The following is a 16,660-nucleotide window of genomic DNA, read 5'->3' on the forward strand; positions in this document are numbered from 1 at the left end:
CTACGTCGGCAACCTACTTATTTTCCTTCACGAGGCTTTGTGCGAGAGAGTGTCAGCTTAGTCTTACGTGTTACGATGCGTCTCTTTTTATGGTTGTGCCATTGTTGCATTCATCATGTACTCTCGCTTTTCTTTTGACACAGTTTGGCATCGTTGCCTTGCAAAATAAAATCGTAACTATTTGGCATCAGAGAGGTTCAACTTTTTTAATAAAAAAATAGGGTTCAAAACATCATAGTACTCATCAACTGAAAACCACTGACCTCATCCTCATCTCTCACGGTATGAAACAAGATAACCGAATGACAATTCAATGGAAAAAGAGTTATGAGATTGGTATTCACACTTAACTCCCTACAAGTATTTGCGTACGTCAGCCTGGCAATCTATACGTATTGTCCAACCACATTCTATGTACATGGTCGTCATGGATGACATTCAACGACATGAAAATACACGGACGAAAGCAACACCAGCGAGAGGGTCCGAGAAACAAGGAGAAAAATGAGAGGGGGTGGCTTCTGGTTCGCATGTAGCTCGGCAGCGCAGCCAGCCACACCGGCAGGTTTTAGTCACGAGATGCATGGACCAGCCGACGACGACTCGCCGGCCTCGGGGATGCTCTGCAGGGCGGGCCGCCAGTGCTCGTCCCTGTGCAGGTCATGGTGGTGCACCTCCCCGGAGTTCATGATATCCTCCAGTAGCTGCCGGGTCTTCCCGCCACCGCCGCCGGACGCCTTCCTCTCCATCAGCTCATGCAGCTGCCTCTTGGTGATCCTGATCGTCACCTCTGTGTGCTCCTCCTCCGACGCACGGTGGTGGTGGTGCTTGTCGGACGACGATGACGATGACGATGACGACGCCTCCTCCCACTCCCACTCGCCGTCGTCCGCCCATGACTCGACGGCGTGCCGCGACGACGCCGTGCACTTCCCCATCAGTCAGAAGACCTTGCCGAGTAGCCCTCTGCTTCCTTTCTCCTTCTTTCGTGAGCGAGCTCGATCTAGCTAGTACTTTCTTTTCCTGTGATCTCTTGCGCTCGGTGGGTTGAGTCTTGAGAAATATAGTAAGGTCGACGGGTATGGAATGTAACCAAAGATGGCTTCCGGCGTCTATATATAGTTGGGGGCTGGGTGGGAGCGCTGGCTGATTCTGCACACGCGCGTATTAGCCATTCGTCCAGCCCGTGTGATGTCACGGATGGAGGCGAATTCTTCCCGGTTTCGAGCAACGTGTAAAACTTACCAAGTCTCGACTCTCGAGGCACCCGAGTTGCGCGGGCAGGCTGGTGAGCCGGTCTTTGGGCCGGCCTGGCGTGTGAATGGGCTTTGGGGCGAATCTCCGGCAGCCTCAAGGGCCACTCCCGCGAGCTTTCGTGTGAGAAGGTGTTTCCTGGTGGAGACTTCATGACGAGATCACGAGAGGAAAACTGGATAAGGATTCCCTGCTTCAGCTTTATGACATTTACCATGCCCAGTGACGTGTCGTCGTAAAATGTAAATCAGCTTTTCTTCAAGATAAGTTAATTTTACTGAGCTGATCGATCGGGAAGCTTTTACTCGACACATTTTACTTTCTCCAACCAGTGTACCACTACCACCCATCTTCCAATGGCGCATGCATCGCCATGGTTGTTCACAATTGTATGTCAGATCTGTTCGGGGTCACCGTTCCTGTATAATAACACCGAGAAATTAAGCCCGCACGTGTGGTGGTCAGTCTGAAACTGGGAGCTGACAGGATCTCTCTGACCTGCGAGCCATAGAAGTTTCGATTGCCAGGAAAACGGTCGTGGTCCTCTGTGTATGAACGGCTCGTCAAGCACAGGGTATTGTTGATCCACATCAGTTCAACATGTCTTGCGCTTAAATCGTGTACGAGAATACGAGATATATATAAATCTAATATATTTCGCACGGACGAACATTCCTGGCTGTTGCAAACTTGCAATACTGCAACCGGGTTGACATCTGGACCAACAGTCCTAATATATCCATATGAGATCCCGCAGCCTCACGTTGACATTTGGAGGTCTTTTGGATCGTGAACAATGACTAAGTCTAGGTTGCATTGGCTTCTGAACTTCAAAAATTTAATCAATCACCGAGCGGTTGTTCTTCAGAAGCACAGTTCTATGGGGCATGTACCGATGCGGCTTCAAGACAATATGCGCGATATATATGGGTCTTGACATTTGGAGGTCTAGACCTTTAGATCGCGAGGAATAACTAGGCCCGGGCTGCATTGGCTTCATGTAATTCCCAAACTTAATCAATCACTGAGGACTTGTTCTCCAGCGGCACAATTATGTCGTAATTCAGGAGCATGTACCTATGCACCAGCTTTGAGAAAATCTCTCTCTTTCAGCATTTCAGGGTGCATATATATTTGGGTCTTGACATTTGGAGGTCTAGGCCTCTTGATCGCAAACAGTAAGCGGAAAGTGCTTTTGCCTCTCGAGCTCCTGTGCTCTCATCATTTTTCAAAAATTTAAAAATATTTTTACAAGTTATAAAAAAAATATGAAAATAATTCTAGGAGTTGTCACTGAAACAACACACAATCATGCAAAATCTCAACCCGAAATTCTTTTTATCTTGTGCTAGATAAAAATGACAAAATCTGATATATTTTGCAATATGAAATGTACTATATAGATCTACACCTTTTTTTTGTGCTTCTCAGAATATACAGGATTTCCGATCCTAGCGGGAAAAGGAGGGAAACAGATACTCAATTTAAAGCGAGTAAACAGCATTTCATACTCGATCTCATAGATCCCTATTGAATTCTGTGGAAAGCCGTATTCGATTAAAGTCGTATGTACGGCTTGGAGGGAGATCTTTCCTATCTTTCGAGATCCACCCAACAATATGGGGTCAAAAAGCCAAAAAAAAAAGTGATTTTAGCCCTTATAAAAAGAAAACGGATTCTTGAACCTCTTTCACGCTCATGTCACGTCGAGGTACTGCAGAAAAAAGAACTTTAAAATCCGATCCTATTTTTCGCTTAACTTAATTCCTCTTCCTTCTTTCTACCATCCCTCCCTTATATCCACATCCCTTTAGTTTTGCTTCACAACCTAGAATCTCATTTCTTTTTTAGAGAAAAACTTTTGAACTGTTTGCTGAATCCATGAGCAGGCAAGAGACAACCTGGCGAACTGAAACATCTTTCTTTTCTGGCCAGAGGAAAAGAAAGTATGAAATTTTTGAATTTGATATTTTGCACGTTCGTGGGGTACATCATTGCCTATGTGCGGATTTTTTTTAGAAATTTGTGAAACTCAAAATATGTTTCTTATTTTTTTTTTAAAACGAGATCATGGTGATTTATTTTCATAGGAAATTTGAACGTTTAATTTGTAGAAAATTTTTAAGGTTAAATCTATAGAATTTTTTCAATGATGGTTGTTTGATTTGTAGGGTTGATTTACATAGGAATTCCTTTGCACTAGATTTCATAGAAAATCTAATATCCACTCATACATGTTTTTGAGAATCTTATACTTTTCCCATGATGAAATCAAACAAACTTTCATTCATATGAATTTGTGTAAAATTTATAGTGGACATGCCATTGCAATCTTACATTTCTTCTGTACCTACGTTTTTTTTCTATTGCAAATCAAATAGGCCCTAACTAGGTCTAGGTTGCATTGGCTTCTGAAATTTTCAAACATAATCATTCACTGAGGACTTGTTTATCAGCTGCACAATTCTGTCGTAATTCAGGAGCATGGACCGATGCAGCTTTGAGACAATCTGTCTCTTTCAACATTTCAGGGTGCATATATATGGATCTGAATTTGGTGTCGCTTAGAAATTAAGAGAGGTTGGTCCATCATAAGGGTAAAACTGGTCAGCGGAATAAATCATCGATAGGTATAGCCTATAGATTGGACAAATTCAGTGTGGAACAAATCAACAAATCATTGATAGATACCTATAGTCGTTTCATGCTAGTAATGTAATCGTAAGTGTCCATTTCAGTAGTTTCAGTTTGACTGCGATTGTAGAGGGACGGAAATAGTTACGTAAGCATATAGCGCCTGCTTTTACCGGCCCCAGCTAGGTAGTGAATCTGTGAAGTGAATGTCACTTTTATACTGTTCTTAATTAATGGAAGAAACGAAAATGTGATCTAAGGTTTACAAGAAGCCAGCCATTTCGTTCTGCTTTCAGTTTTCGTTTGAAGATGGCATTTCATTTCATATCTCCTCTGTCTACAGTTCTTTACAGTAGTGACCGTAATGCTTGAGAGTTCCAGGATTATACAAACTGCAAACACAGCATTAAGGAAGCAAAATATAAGAGGTTTCCACAAATGAAACTCCAGAAACTCATGGCATTTTTGCAGCGTGTACATCTCCGAACAGAATCTCTATCTAAAAAACCTATGTACTCCTACTGCAACTATATATGCACATCAGAAATTCAGAATCAAGAGAAATGGGCCTCCTCGCCTTCGGAGATGCTCTGCAGCGACGGCCTCCAGTGCCCCCTAGCCTCGGGCTGGTCGCAGCACACCGTGCTGGAGTTGATCAGCTCCGCGAGCACCTGCTCCGTCCATGCCCCCAGCCCCATGCCGTCTAGCCCTGCTTTCTGCAGCAGCTCCTGGAACTGCCTCTTGGTCACCCTGATCTTCACCTCCACCCGCTGATCCACCTTCTCTGCGGCCGCACTCTTCCCCTCCTCCTCCACGTCCACCACCCACTCGTCGTCATCCACCCACGACGCGGTGGTGCGCTGCGACTTGAAACAGTTGCAGTTCCCCATCGACGATCGATCTCCGGATCGATGTAGATATACAAGTTTATATCTCAAGCCTCGGAGCTGGCTCTGGATCTTTTTGAGCTAGATCGTGCGGCTTGAGTGGCTATTCTTTTTGCGAGAGACGAACGGAGAGAGCGAGAGCGAGAGAGGGGATCGTTTGGCCTGCGTGGTAGAGCTTATTTATATACCTGGAGGCTGGAAGATGGCCGTGGTTAGCGAGGCGTTTAGCGCGACGTGCCAACTTGGACCTTGGTGAAGTTGGACGTGGAAAACGGTCGTGTTCCTCTGTGTATGGACGTGTCGTCGAACACAGGGTATTGTTGATCCACATCAGTTGAACATGTCTTGCGCTGAAATCGTGTGCGACATATATATAACTCTAATATTTCGCACGGATGAACATTCTCCAGCTTCTGCACGTGTTAGTGCCTGGCTGTTGCAATCCTGCAACCGGGTTGACATCGGGACCAAACGTCGTAATATATCCATATAAGATGCCGCAGCCTCATGTTGACATTTGAAGGTCTTTTGGATTGTGAGGAATAACTAAGTCTAGGTTGCATTGGGTTCTCAACTTGCAAAGTTTAATCAATCATCGAGGGGTTGTTCTTCAGCATCACTGTTTAGGAGCATGTACCGAAGCGGCTTCGACACAATCTGTCTCTTACAACATTTCAGGGTGCATATATATGGGTCTTGACATTTGGAGGTCTGGGCCTTTAGGTCACGAAGGTCCAAACTGCATTGGCTTCCTGTAATTTCCAAACTTAATCAATCATTGAGGGCTTGTTCTTCAGCGGCACAATTCTGTGGTAATTCAGGAGCATGTACCAATGCATCTTTGAGGCAATCTGCCTCTTTCAGCATTCCAGGGTGCATATATATGGGTCTTACATTTGGAGGCCTATGCCTTTAGATCGCGAACAATAAGGGCCTATTCATTGGCTTCTGAAATTCCTAAGTTTAATCAATCACTGAGGGGTTGTTCTTCAGCATCACAGTTCTGTCGTAATTTACGGGCATGTACCGACGCGGCTTCAAGACAATCTGTCTCTTACAACATTTCAGGATGCATATGTATGGGTCTTGACATTTGGAGGTCCAGCCTTTAGTTCGCGAACAATAACTAGGTCCAGGCTGCATTGGCTTCATGTAATTCCCAAATTTAATCAATCACTCAGGGCTTTTTCTTCAGCGGCACAATTCTGTCATAATTCAGGAGCATGTACCGCTGCAGCAGCTTTGAGACAATCTCTCTCTTTCAGCATTTCAGGGTCCATATATCTGGGTCTTGATATTTGGAGGTCTAGGCCTTTTGATCACAAAGAGTATCGGCCTATTGATTGATTTACACAGAAAATTTTAAGGTTAAAACTAGAGGAATTTTTTAAGTCTTAATCTACAGAAAATTTTCAATGATGGTTTTTTGATTTGTAGGATTGATTTCCATAGGAATTCCTTTGCAGTAGATTTCATAGAAATCTAGTATCCAGTCATACCTCTTTTTGAGAATCCTTTACTTTTCTTGTGGCGGAATCGAACAAACTTTCATTCATATGAATTCCTATAAAATTTGTAGTGGACATGCCATTGCAATCCTACGTTTCTTCAGTTCCTATGTTTTTCCTATCTGCAAATCAAATAGGCCATAACTAGGTCCAGGTTGCATTAGCTTCTGAAATTTCAAACTTAATCAATCACCGAGGGCTTGTTCTTCAGCTGCACAATTTTGTCGTAATTCAGGAGCATGGACCAATGCAGTTTTGAGACAATCTGTCTCTTTCAGCATTTCAGGGTGCATATATATTTTTTTCGAGGATGAGGGTGCATATATATGCACCTGAATTTGGTGTTGCGTAGAAGTTAAGAGAGGTTGGTCCAGCATAAGGGTGAAACTGGCCACCGGAATAAATCGTCGATAGGTATAGCATATAGATTGGACCAATTCAGTGTGGAACAAATCATTGATAGGTACCTAATAGTCGTTTCATGCTAGTAATGTAATCGTAAGTGTCCATTTCAGTAGTTTCAGTTTGACTGTGATTGTAGATGGACGAAAATAGTTAGGTGTCGTGTCCGTCTGCGCCTGAAAAACTGCTGAGGGTTCGCGGCCGTCTGCGCCTCTCCGTGGAATATAAGGCCCTGGATACCTACTGGAAGCAACGGTTCAAGTTTCGTCTATGCCGTTTTGGTGAGGATAATACCAAATTCTTCCATGCCTGCGCGTCGGCGCGCCTCAGAAAAAATCAGATCAAGGGCCTTTATGACGGCGACGTACAACCATGCGGAAAAAGCTGAATTATTGCATAACTTCTACGTTGCCCTTCTTGAATCCTCACCCCCCCCCTATGGGGCTTCGACCTACGCGCCACCATGCCGCGAGTTGCAGGACTGCAGGAGCTGGAGAGAGCTTTTACCCTGCAAGAGGCAAAAGACGCCGTTTGGGCTATGCGCGTGGATAGCAACCCCGGCCCCGATGGCTTTGGCCCCGCGTTCTTCCGTACCTTCTGGGATGTTGTCAGTTCAGACCTCATGGCCCTCCTTCAGGATTTCTACGACGGGGTGGCGCCCCTTGACGGACTCAACCGGGCGTTTATTTCTCTCATTCCGAAAAAAGATGATGTACTGACAGCTGATGGCTTCCGCCCCATCTCGCTCCAGAACTGTGTTATGAAGATTATCACTCGAATCCTTACAACTAGGCTACAACACTACATCGAGCGCCTCATCTCCTTTGAGCAGTCTCGATTTGTTAAGGGGCGGAACATTGTCGACAACTTCCTCTACGCCGCCGATGTGGTCCAAAGCTGCCAAGCCCGAGGATCCCCGGCTGTGGTGCTCAAGCTTGACTTTTAGAAAGCGTTCGACTCCGTCAACTGGGAGGCGCTGGATGCTGTTCTGGATGCGCGTGGCCTCGGCCCCATGTTTCGGTCCTGGATCTCCGCAATTCTTAACACTGGGCGGACTGTTGTGCTGCTGAATGGTGTCCCTGGGCGATGAATTTCTTGCAAGAATGGGCTGCGTCAGGGGGACCCCCTATCACCATACCTGTACTTGGCCGTCGCCGACCTCCTCCCCTGCCTCATCGCCATGGAGAGGGGTAGCGACCGCCTGTTGCACCCTCTTGTTGACGACCTTCCGTGCCCTGTAATCCAATATGCAGACGATACCCTACTGATCCTGAGAGCTGAACACTCCCAAGTCCGTCGCCTCTGCGAGCTCCTTGACCTCTTCTCGCAGCCCACAGGTCTACACATTAACTTCCACAAGAACACTTTCGTCCCCGTTGGCGGTGTCACTGCTGAGCTGGCCTCGGATCTCGCAAGCATCCTCGGCTGTCCCGTCTCATCCTTCCCCCAGACATACCTTGGGTTGCCGCTCTCGGACCACAAACTTCCTGCTGCTTGCTGATGCGCTAGACTTCCTCAGCGTCAAGATCTCCAAGCGCATCCCTGGCTGGCGGACGTCCTTGCTCCCAATTGGCGGGCGCCTCACCCTCACTACGGCAGTCCTGTCGGCCCTCCCTTCGTTTGCCATGTCTGTTCTACCGATCCCCAAAGGGACACTCTCAAAAATGGATAGACCTCGACGAGCGATGTTCTGGAAGGCAAAAGACAAATGCTCTGGTGGTGACTGCCAAGTTGCCTGGGACTATGTTTGCCGTCTGCGGTCCGAAGGTGGGATGGGTGTTGTTGATCTCGGTCTCCAGAACAAATGTCTCCTACGGAAGGCGATGCATGGGTTGTTCACCGGACGGGACTCCCCATGGACCAGGTGGGTAAAGCGTAGTTACCTCGGTGCCCACCCGCATGTGGCCACCCCCGATTGGAAGGGCTTCCAATCACTCATTCCTCTATACCGCTCCATTACGAGAGTTGAACCCCGCGACGGGCGCTCCACCTCGCTCTGGTACGATGCTTGGACCCCGCTGGGCCCCCTGTCGGCAGCCCTCGCCGCGGCCTTCTCCCACTGCCTCCGCCCCCTCGCCACTATTGCCGATACCCTCAGGAGCGGTGCGGTTGAGGTTCCAATTGTTCAGCGTGTCACTGCAGCAGCCGCCAGCGAGATGGAGTTCATCCATGCTTGCCTCTCCCGGATCTCCCTCACTTCGTCGCCGGACATTCGCACCGCCTCGCTCGGCCCATTGACCGACTTCTCCACGGGGAGCATCTACCGGTCCCTCCACTCCTCAGGTTGTATCGTCCCCGGGCAAGACGTCAACTGGGCCTGCTTTGCGCCTCTCAAGGTGCGGGTGTTCTTTTGGATACTGCGCCTCCACAAGACCAGGACACGGGTGCTGCTACACCGCATCGGATGTGTGCCCTCCCCAGACTGCCCTTTCTGCCCGAATCAGCTGGAAGACACCTCGCATTTGTTTGTCAGCTGCCCCCGCCTCTCTCTTCGAAGACCTACCTCCCATGCACCCGGAAGCGCGCAACACGGTCATCCTGGCTCTTCTATAGACTATCTGGAAATCCCGCAACAGAATGGTGTTTGATGCAGATTTCATGTCTACTCCGTGCATTTTAGCCCTGCTAGTAGACCATTTCCGACTTTGGGTCGTCCGCGCCCCCTCTAGGCTCGACACGAGCGCCCTGCTAGCCTGGTGCCAGGCTATCTCTTAGACTCTGTCTTTCACCTCGCACTGTACTGTATCCAACTCCCCCCCCCCCGCCATCCCTCACTCTCGCTCTGTTTGGGCGCGGTATGCCACCCCAGACCTAATTGTGTAGGCTTTACGCCCCCCTCCTGTAACCCGCTCCCGCATTAATGAAAATTGAGTTCAGGTGGGCGATCGCCCCCCGTTGTTTTCCTCAAAAAACAAAAAAATAATTAGGTGAGCATATAGCGCCTGCATTTACGGGCCCCAGCTAGGTAGTGAATCTGTGAAGTGAATGTCACTTTTATACTGTTGTGTTAACTAATGGAAGAAACGAAAATGTGACCTCAGGTTTACAAGAAGCCAGCCATTTCGTTCTGCTTTCAGTTTTCGTTTGAAGATGGCATTTCATTTCATATCTGCTCTGTCTACAGTTCTTTAGAGCAGTGACCGTAATGCTTGAGAGTTCCAGGATTATACAAACTGCAAACACAGCATTAAGGCAGCAAAATATGAGAGGTTTCCAGAAATGAAACTCCAGAAACTCATGGCATTTTTGCAGCGTGTACATCTCCGAACAGAATCCCTATCTTAAAAACCTATGTTCTCCTACTGTAACTATATATGCGCATCAGAAATTCAGAATCAAGAGCGATGGAACGGTCCTACAAAAGGCATGCCTCATTGCCTCCTCGCCTTCGGAGATGCTCTGGAGCGCCGGTCTCCAGTGCCCCCTAGCCTCGGGGTCGTCGCAGCACACCGTGCCCGAGTTGATCAGCTCCGCGAGCACCTGCTCCGTCCATGGCCCCTTGCCGTCCAGGCCGGCTTTCTGCAGCAGCTCCTGGACCTGCCTCTTGGTCACCCTGATCTTCACCTCCACCCGCTGATCCACCTTCTCGGCGGCCACCCTCTTCCCCTCCTCCACGTCCACCACCCACTCTTCGTCGTCCACCCACGACGCCGCGGCGCGCTGCGAATTGAAACAGTTACAGTTCCCCATCGACGATCGATCTCCTGATCGATGTAGATATAGAAGTTTATATCTCAAGCCTCGGAGCTGGCTCTTGATCTTTTTGAGCTAGATCGTCCTGCTTGAGTGGCTATTCTTTTTGCGAGAGACGAACGGAGAGAGCGAGAGCGAGAGCGAGAGCGAGAGCGAGAGAGAGAGGTGATCGTTTGGCCTGCGTGGTAAATTAAGCTTATTTATATACCTAGAGCTGGAAGATGGCCGTGGTTAGCGAGGCGTTTAGCGCGACGTGCCAACTTGGACCTTGGTGGAGTTGGACGTGGAAAACGGTCGTGTTCCTCTGTGTATGAACGTCTCGTCGAGGACAGGATATTGTTGATCCACATCAGTTCAACATGTCGTGTACAAGATAATAACTCTAATATTTCGCACGGACGAACATTCTCCAGCTTCTGCACGTGTTAGTGCCTGGCTGTTGCAATACTGCAACCGGGTGACATCTGGACCAAAGGTTTTTTTTGGATGTTTCTTTGGATCGTGAACAATGACCAAGGGGCTTAGCAGACTTCTAAACCATAAACCTCAAATCGGTGTATCTAGGTGATCCAAACGCGTTTTGAGGTTGAAAAACGGCCGCGCAGTCTAGACGCGCCAAACGCAGCCCGCATAACAACATATTCTGAATATGTTGTTATGCTGGCCGCGTCCGATCTTGTTTCTTGATTGAGTAAAAAAGGGATATATGAAGCGCGTTTGGCGTCTCGACTGCGCGGCCATTTTTTGGCTCGCAACCAAAAACCGGAAACAAAGGGTTTATGCAAATCATCCGCTAATTCTCAATGCAAAAACATAATCATGCAAAATAGATTGTTCAAAGTACTCAATCATACATGAAACATGGCACCAATAGAAGATTGAACATCACATCATCAAGGAGGGAAGTGATCACGCGTCACCGTCGGTTGCCAGCGCATCGACATGGGCGCCATCACTCACCGTAGCGTCTTCAACTCCGGCATTCATCGCGGCAGCCATGGCAGCGCGTGCAGCTTCCCTCCTTCGCGCCATGATCTGCGTCTTCGTAAGCTTCCACCACTCAAGGCTAGCCTCATCCATGTCGGTCGGGTTCATCATCATATTGGCATTCTCCACCGCGATGAGCTCCGCCATGGCCCGGTGCTCCTCGGTGCGTGCTCTCCTCTCCTCGATGTCGTACTTGCGCTTTGCATCCTCCCGGAGCGTGATCCATTTTGCCTCCTTCTCCTTGGTTTTCGCCTCCACCATCTCCTTCTTTTCCTCCATAGTTTTCATCAACAACACCTCTTTGGACTTGACCATAACATCGATCTTGAGAGAAAATGATGCGACCTCTCCTTGTTTCTTGATCTTGTCCATGGCTGCCTTTGCTCCCTCCGGCCTCTTTTTGTTCTTCTTGGTCTCAAGCACATCATCCTCCTCCGCCTCCTCCAACTCGACACGCTTATGCTTTGGTGGTGGCGCCTCTTGCTCCCTCAACTTCCATTTTAGATTGTGCTCAAGAAGGGTATAGCAATGAGAGAATTGGAACGGTGATGGCGTGTAACTCACACGTTCGTTGGGAACCCCAAGAGGAAGGTATGATGCGCACAGCAGCAAGTTTTCCCTCAGAAAGAAACCAAGGTTTATCGAACCAGGAGGAGCCAAGAAGCACGTTGAAGGTTGATGGCGGCGGGATGTAGTGTGGCGCAACACCGGAGATTCCGGCGCCAACGTGGAACCTGCACAACACAACCAAAGTACTTTGCCCCAACGAAACAGTGAGGTTGTCAATCTCACCGGCTTGCTGTAACAAAGGATTAGATGTATAGTGTGGATGATGATTGTTTGCAGAGAACAGTAAAACAAGTATTGCAGCAGATTTGTATTTCAGTATAAAAGAATGGACCGGGGTCCACAGTTCACTAGAGGTGTCTCTCCCATAAGATAGCATGTTGGGTGAACAAATTACAGTCGGGCAATTGACAAATAGAGAGGGCATAACAATGCACATACATGACATGATGAATATAGTGAGATTTAATTGGGCATTACGACAAAGTACATAGACCGCTATCCAAGCATGCATCTATGCCTAAAAAGTCCACCTTCAGAGTTATCATCCGAACCCCTTCCAAGTATTAAGTTGTAAAACAACAGACAATTGCATTAAGTATGGTGCGTAATGTAATCAATAACTACATCCTCGGACATAGCATCAATGTTTTATCCCTAGTGGCAACAACGACATCCACAACCTTAGAACTTTCTGTCACTGTCCCAGATTTAATGGAGGCATGAACCCACTATCGAGCATAAATACTCCCTCTTGGAGTTAAGAGTAAAAACTGGCCAGAGCCTCTACTAATAACGAAGAGCATGCAAGATCATAAATAACACATAGGTAATAGATTGATAATCAACATAACATAGTATTCTCTATCCATCGGATCCCGACAAACACAACATATAGAATTACAGATAGATGATCTTGATCATGTTAGGCAGCTCACAAGATCCGACAATGAAGCACATGAGGAGAAGACAACCATCTAGCTACTGCTATGGACCCATAGTCCAGTGGTGAACTACTCACTCATCACTCCGAAGGAGACCATGGCGGTGAAGAGTCCTCCGGAAGATGAATCCCCTCTCCGGCAGGGTGCCGGAGGTGATCTCCAGAATCCCCCGAGATGGGATTGGCGGCGGCGGCGTCTCAGTAAGGTTTTCCGTATTGTGGCTCTCGGTACTGGGGGTTTCACGACGAAGGCTTTAAGTAGGCGGAAGGGCAACACGGGGGGCCACACGAGGGCCCCACACACCAGGCCGGAGCGGCCAAGGGCCAGGCCGCGCCGCCCTATGGTGTCGGTGCCTCGTGGCCCCACTTCCTTTCCCCCTCGGTCTTCTGGAAGCTTCGTGCAAAAATAGAACCCTGGGTGTTGATTTCGTCCAATTCCGAGAATATTTCCTTTGTAGGATTTCTGAAACCAAAAACAGCAGAAAACAGCAACTGGCTCTTCGGCATCTCGTTAATAGGTTAGTGCCGGAAAATGCATAAATACGACATATAATGTGTATAAAACATGTAGATATCATTAATAATGTGGCATGGAACATAAGAAATTATCGATACGTCGGAGACGTATCAGCATCCCCAAGCTTAGTTCCTGCTCGTCCCGAGCAGGTAAACGATAACACAGATAATTTCTGGAGTGACATGCCATCATAACCTTGATCATACTATTGTAAGCATATGTAATGAATGCAGCGATCAAAACAATGGTAATGACATGAGTAAACAACTGAATCATAAAGCAAAGACTTTTCATGAATAGTACTTAAAGACAAGCATCAATAAGTCTTGCATAAGAGTTAACTCATAAAGCAATAAATCAAAGTAAAGGTATTGAAGCAACACAAAAGAAGATTAAGTTTCAGCGGTTGCTTTCAACTTGTAACATGTATATCTCATGGATAATTGTCAATATAGAGTAATATAACAAGTGCAATATGCAAGTATGTAGGAATCAATGCACAGTTCACACAAGTGTTTGCTTCTTGAGGTGGAGAGAAATAGGTGAACTGACTCAACATAAAAGTAAAAGAATGGTCCTTCGCAGAGGAAAAGCATCGATTGCTATATTTGTGCTAGAGCTTTTATTTTGAAAACAAGAAACAATTTTGTGAACGGTAGTAATAAAGCATATGTATCATGTAAATTATATCTTACAAGTTGCAAGCCTCATGCATAGTATACTAATAGTGCCCGCACCTTGTCCTAATTAGCTTGGACTACCGGATCATCGCAATACACATGTTTTAACCAAGTGTCACAAAGGGGTACCTCCATGCCGCCCGTACAAAGGTCTAAGGAGAAAGCTCGCATTTTGGATTTCTCGCTTTTGATTATTCTCAACTTAGACATCCATACCGGGACAACATGGACAACAGATAATGGACTCCTCTTTAATGCATAAGCATGTGGCAACAATTAGTATTCTCATATGAGATTGAGCATATATGTCCAAAACTGAAACTTCCACCATGATTCATGGCTTTAGTTAGCGGCCCAATGTTCTTCTCTAACAATATGCATGCTCCAACCATTAAGGTGGTAGATCTCTCTTACTTCAGACAAGACAGACATGCATAGCAACTCACATGATATTCAACAAAGAGTAGTTGATGGCGTCCCCAGGAACATGGTTATCGCACAACAAGCAACTTAATAAGAGATAAAGTGCATAAGTACATATTCAATACCACAATAGTTTTTAAGCTATTTGTCCCATGAGCTATATATTGCAAAGGTAAAGAATGGAAATTTTAAAGGTAGCACTCAAGCAATTTACTTTGGAATGGCGGAGAAATACCATGTAGTAGGTAGATATGGTGGACACAAATGGCATAGTGATTGGCTCAAGGATTTTGGATGCATGAGAAGTATTCCCTCTCGATACAAGGTTTAGGCTAGCAAGGTTATTTGAAACAAACACAAGGATGAACCGGTGCAGCAAAACTTACATAAAAGACATATTGTAAACATTATAAGACTCTACACCGTCTTCCTTATTGTTCAAAACTCAATACTAGATATTATCTAGACTTTAGAGAGACCAAATATGCAAACCAAATTTAGCAAGCTCTAGGTGTTTCTTCATTAATGGGTGCAAAGTATATGATGCAAGAGCTTAAACATGAGCACAACAATTGCCAAGTATCAAATTATTCAAGACATTTTAGAATTACTACATGTAGCATTTCCCGATTCCAACCATATAACAATTTAACGAAGAAGATTCAACCTTCGCCATGAATACTATGAGTAAAGCCTAAGGACATACTTGTCCATATGCAACAGCGGAGCGTGTCTCTCTCCCACACAATGAATGCTAGGATCCATTTATTCAAACAAAAACAAAAACAAAAACAAACCGACGCTCCAAGCAAAGCACATAAGATGTGATGGAATAAAAATATAGTTTCGGGGAGGAACCTGATAATGTTGTCGATGAAGAAGGGGATGCCTTGGGCATCCCCAAGCTTAGACGCTTGAGTCTTCTTAAAATATGCAGGGGTGAACCACCGGGGCATCCCCAAGCTTAGAGGTTTCACTCTTCTTGATCATATTGCATCATTCTCCTCTCTTGATCCTTGAAAACTTCCTCCACACCAAACTCGAAACAACTCATTAGAGGGTTAGTGTACAATAAAAATTAACATGTTCAGAGGTGACACAATCATTCTTAACACTTCTGGACATTGCATAAAGCTACTGGACATTAATGGATCAAAGAAATTCATCCAACATAGCAAAAGAGGCAATGCGAAATAAAAGGCAGAATCTGTCAAAACAGAACAGTCCGTAAAGATGGATTTTATTGAGGCACCAGACTTGCTCAAATGAAAATGCCCAAATTGAATGAAAGTTGCGTACATATCTGAGGATCACGCACGTAAATTGGCATAATTTTCTAAGCTACCTACAGAGAGGCAGATCGGAATTCGTGACAGCAAAGAAATCTGTTACTGCGCAGCAATCCAAATCAAGTATGAACCTTACTATCAACGACTTTACTTGGCACAACAAAACACAAAACTAAGATAAGGAGAGGTTGCTACAGTAGTAAACAACTTCCAAGACTCAAATATAAAACAAAAATATTGTAGTAAAAACATGGGTTGTCTCCCATAAGCGCTTTCTTAACGCCTTTCAGCTAGGCGCGTAAAGTGTATATCAAGTGTTATCAAGAGATGGAGCATTGATATCATAAGCTCCCCCATCCGTAGTGGTACTAAGGGCTTTGTCAATTTTAGGCCTATAATAATATTTCTTTGGTTTAGGCACTTTAGAGACATACATAAACTTTTGCTCCTTACCCACATAAGCTTTTTCTCTAAACTTTATAGATGAAAAGGTTGAACCCAAGGTTCCCATAGCTTTTTCAAGTTCACCAATCCTATTGATTTGATTATCATGGACAACACAAGTTCCTAGGACACTAATTCTTTCATCAATTCCTCCTAAGGATTTATCAAGTTCATCAGTTTTATCAAGTAACATTTCCAATTTAGTTTCAACACTCGGAAGATTTTTCTCTATGGTTTCCAATTTTTTCATAACATCCTCAAGAGAGGTTTCAATTTTAGTTTCATTAACAGGTGGTGTTCCAAATAAACTCTCAATAATGCAACTAGCTTCTAAAGCGGGAGCGCTGATGACCCACAAGTATAGGGGGTGTATCGTAGTATCTTCGATAAGTAAGAATGTCGATCCCAACGAGGAGCAGAAGGTGTTGACAA

At 45.9% G+C, this 16,660-nt stretch overlaps 3 protein-coding genes across 3 annotated transcripts; all 3 read right to left on the reverse strand.

The window, feature by feature from the left end:
• Positions 1-572: 572 nt before the first annotated feature.
• Positions 573-938, reverse strand: LOC124662871. The gene has a single exon (XM_047200654.1). The coding sequence runs from the start codon at positions 936-938 to the stop codon at positions 573-575; it is 366 nt and encodes a 121-aa protein (XP_047056610.1).
• A 3,504-nt stretch (positions 939-4,442) lies between these two features.
• Positions 4,443-4,896, reverse strand: LOC124662872. Its single transcript, XM_047200655.1, has one exon. It carries the CDS (start codon positions 4,776-4,778, stop codon positions 4,443-4,445), a length of 336 nt encoding a protein of 111 aa, XP_047056611.1. The 5' UTR covers positions 4,779-4,896.
• Positions 4,897-10,006: 5,110 nt separating this feature from the next.
• LOC124662874 lies at positions 10,007-10,492 on the reverse strand. Its single transcript, XM_047200656.1, has one exon. The coding sequence runs from the start codon at positions 10,373-10,375 to the stop codon at positions 10,007-10,009; it is 369 nt and encodes a 122-aa protein (XP_047056612.1). The 5' UTR covers positions 10,376-10,492.
• Between the last annotated feature and the right edge of the window lie 6,168 nt (positions 10,493-16,660).

The sequence above is a fragment of the Lolium rigidum genome, chromosome 6 (assembly GCF_022539505.1).
Source record: "Lolium rigidum isolate FL_2022 chromosome 6, APGP_CSIRO_Lrig_0.1, whole genome shotgun sequence".
NCBI lineage: Eukaryota > Viridiplantae > Streptophyta > Magnoliopsida > Poales > Poaceae > Lolium > Lolium rigidum.

What these genes read in the sequence shown, in the direction of transcription:
- LOC124662871 (XM_047200654.1), bottom strand. Translation starts at nt 938, where the DNA reads ATGGGGAAGTGCACGGCGTCGTCGCGGCACGCCGTCGAGTCATGGGCG.
- LOC124662872 (XM_047200655.1), bottom strand. Translation starts at nt 4,778, where the DNA reads ATGGGGAACTGCAACTGTTTCAAGTCGCAGCGCACCACCGCGTCGTGG.
- LOC124662874 (XM_047200656.1), bottom strand. Translation starts at nt 10,375, where the DNA reads ATGGGGAACTGTAACTGTTTCAATTCGCAGCGCGCCGCGGCGTCGTGG.